The sequence below is a fragment of the Antechinus flavipes genome, chromosome 5, assembly GCF_016432865.1.
Source record: "Antechinus flavipes isolate AdamAnt ecotype Samford, QLD, Australia chromosome 5, AdamAnt_v2, whole genome shotgun sequence".
In the NCBI taxonomy this organism is placed as follows: domain Eukaryota; kingdom Metazoa; phylum Chordata; class Mammalia; order Dasyuromorphia; family Dasyuridae; genus Antechinus; species Antechinus flavipes.
This window is the reverse complement of record NC_067402.1, coordinates 100034021-100037145: the sequence shown is the minus strand read 5'-3', so window position 1 is coordinate 100037145 and position 3125 is coordinate 100034021. Positions and strand designations below refer to the sequence as shown.

Below are 3125 nucleotides of genomic sequence, written 5' to 3'. Positions count from 1 at the left end.
AAGCATATTATAATCTAAAACATAATGAAAAACAGCAATAAAAGAGATAGTGCCATAATGTGTTACTGCAATCAAATATTTAAAATAGGCACTCAGTTACATTTTACTAGTTTTACACATTTTGCCTCTGGAGGAAGACTATTGTTTGAAGACTATTTTCTTTTCTGGTTCAATTTTTGTGTCAATGTGAATTGTTATCATGGGAACAGAAAACATCTACTTCTTCAAGAAATGACTCAATCGCTTTACCCCTTCTATGAGAATTACTTTGACTTGATCATTCCTTAGAGTGAAGATGAAGGGATTCAGTAGTGGAGTCACCACTGATGTCATCAGGGAAATCATCTTGTTATACTCAGCTGCCTGGGTCTGCTTGGGCTTCACATAGAGAAACAAGCAGGTGCCATAGCCAATCACCACCACGGTGAAGTGGGAAGCACAGGTAGAGAAAGCCTTCTTCCGACCAGAAGCAGAAGGAATCCTCAGGATGGTACAGATGATGTAGGCATAGGAGATGATCGTGGGAAGCAAAGTGCCAAAAAGAACAAAAGCTGCCATGAGGAACAGGACAAACTGCTGAAACCTGCTGTCACCACAAGTGAGTCTGAGCAGCTGACCTCTCTCGCAGTAGAAATGGTTCAGCGTATTTGGCCCACAGAAGTAAAGGTGATACGTTGCAACAATTGGCCAGATTTGGAACAGAAACCCAAACGCCCAGCATGTGATGGCCATCCAGAGGCAGACTTGGTGGTTCATGATGAGGCTGTACCTCAGGGGATTACAGATAGCTACATATCGGTCCACAGCCATTGCTGCCAACAGCACAAACTCTGAAGTCCCCACAGAAAGAAAAAGGTAGAGCTGAGCCATACATGCACCAAAGGACATTGTTTGAATTTGGGTGGTCACCAATCCACCCAACATGGTGGGAATAACAACGGATGTGATAAAAATCTCCATAACAGACAAGTTACTGAGGAAGAAATACATGGGGGAGTGAAGATGATGGTTCATACACACCATAATAATGATGACTGAATTCCCAATAACTATCACCACATATAGGAGAAAAAATATGAAAAAAAGTAAGTGACGGAAATCTTGTGAGCCAGAAAAACCAAGCAGTCTCAGTTCTAGAATTCCTGTGCTGCTGCCATTCATCCTACTGTCTGCTGCAAAGGTAGCTGCAAAATAAAGAAGAGGTAGCCCATTTACTTTAGTGGAAAGAATAATAGAGTTGGAGTCTGGAGAATTTGAGTCCTACCTTTAGCCCCCATTAGACTTATAGAAATGCTTATTATTATTATTATTATGTTTCTACATTATTGGGAAGGTCCACTTTAATATCCTGCTGATGAATGAAACAACATGACTATGACCCACACAAACAGTGGTTTTACCCAAACTTGTGTTGGTCACTTGTACCAACATTCCTTATAAACTGACTATTTATGCTGAATCTTTTTATTCTTCCCCCCTTCCTGTTCCTATATATACATTCTATTACTACTTACCAAATCATCTTTTTCTTTCAGAACATACTTAACCTTTTTGTTCTATTTCTATAATATGTAGATTACCAAAATAGCTCCATAGCTAGCCTAGTTTCTTTCTATTTAAGATTTTCTATAAACTAATGCCAAAATATTTTTCTTCTGATGTCATCCTATCATTCTTTTAAAAGATGGCTCTTTCTATAACATCTAACATTTCATTGACATTTTTGGCTTTATTCTTCACTTAGGAACTATTTCAGTGCCAGACTAGGGCAAGATCTGGAAGTGCCATTGGTTTCTTGAAGGATATTCCAATGGAACACAAGATCTGTTAGGTCCTAATAACCTGGAAAGACCATTAGCATAGACTGACAGACTGCCTATTTGTCACTTTAAGAACAGTCTAGGTATTTTGAGAGAGGTTTGTCATGAGAAGTTTGGCCACTGGAGGATGACTTATAGATAGAGAAACTCATGAAAGTGTGGAAAGGTTGGAAACTTAGTCAATAGAAAGAGTGCCATCTCTAACATATAGCTTCCAGAACAGAACATGAAATTCTAGAATTGATTTCATCAGGACTGAATATAGTGAGAGACCACTTTCATTTCTCTAGATCTCAGACTTTTATTTAGGTAGCTTAAGTTCATTCAGTCTTGATGGATCTTGAAGTTCATTAAAAAGCCCATGTTTTTCACATCAATTTATCTACCCATATTTCTTGTTCTTTACACTTCTGCAGTTGAACTCTTTAAACTCAAATAGAAATTTTCTATTTATCTTTAGTAAATTCCATTTCATAAGATCTCTCATTCTAACTTGCTAAGATCTTTTCTTTTTCTCCCTATTTCTGGCATCCAGCATGTTAGCTATTTTACCAAAAGTTACTTTGATGCCAAATATAAATTTGATAGGAGCAGAAAAACATTCTTCTATTACCTGACCCCATTAGGACTGAAGTCAAGGATATCTTGATGGGGGGAGGGGGAGGGAGGGTGGAGCTAGGTTTGATTTTTTTTTTTCAATATCATAGATAGGCAACCTGTCCATAAATATTTCTAATATTTCTTTCCTGTTTTGCTTCTCTCACTTTCCTCCCTTTCTCCTTTTACCTTCCCCTCAGTGAAGTCTGTTCTTTGGCGTCAAACACACTCAAAAAAATCTGGACTTAATGTAGCAACTGTTGAAAAGTGTTTCTCCCATATTTGTGTTCTTAACAAAAATGTAACTAGTAATGCATTCATTTTCTGTAATAAAGTTTATTAATTAGTCTTCCCTGCAAGATAATAATAAACTTCATAAGAATTCCTTCATCAAAGTCATTGATATAATTGTTGAAAAATAGGGGCTCTTAGGCACTTTGTTATCCAATAGAATTTGTCCTTAGACAGCTTTTTGAGTTACTTCACTATACCTTGCCTTCCAGATTGACTTCAATCCATGAATTACCATATATTTGAACTAACAATTCAACTAGTTTTGAAGAAACCTACCTCTGAGCCTCAATTTCCTCATGTATAAAATGAAATATTTGGATTAGAGGATTTCTAAGATAGCTTCTTATCCTGCAATCCAATCTTTTTGTCCTGTCTGCAAGATAGTTGTATGATGTTTTCTCAAAAGTTTTGACA

General features: G+C 37.0%; 1 protein-coding gene across 1 annotated transcript; it reads right to left on the bottom strand.

The window, feature by feature from the left end:
• Nucleotides 1-216: 216 nt before the first annotated feature.
• LOC127538580 (olfactory receptor 9A4-like) lies at nt 217-1161 on the bottom strand. The gene has a single exon (XM_051962387.1). It carries the CDS (start codon nt 1159-1161, stop codon nt 217-219), a length of 945 nt encoding a protein of 314 aa, XP_051818347.1.
• Between the last annotated feature and the right edge of the window lie 1964 nt (nt 1162-3125).

Excerpts from the sequence above, each read along its gene's own strand:
- LOC127538580 (XM_051962387.1), bottom strand. The coding sequence starts at position 1,161 with ATGAATGGCAGCAGCACAGGAATTCTAGAACTGAGACTGCTTGGTTTT.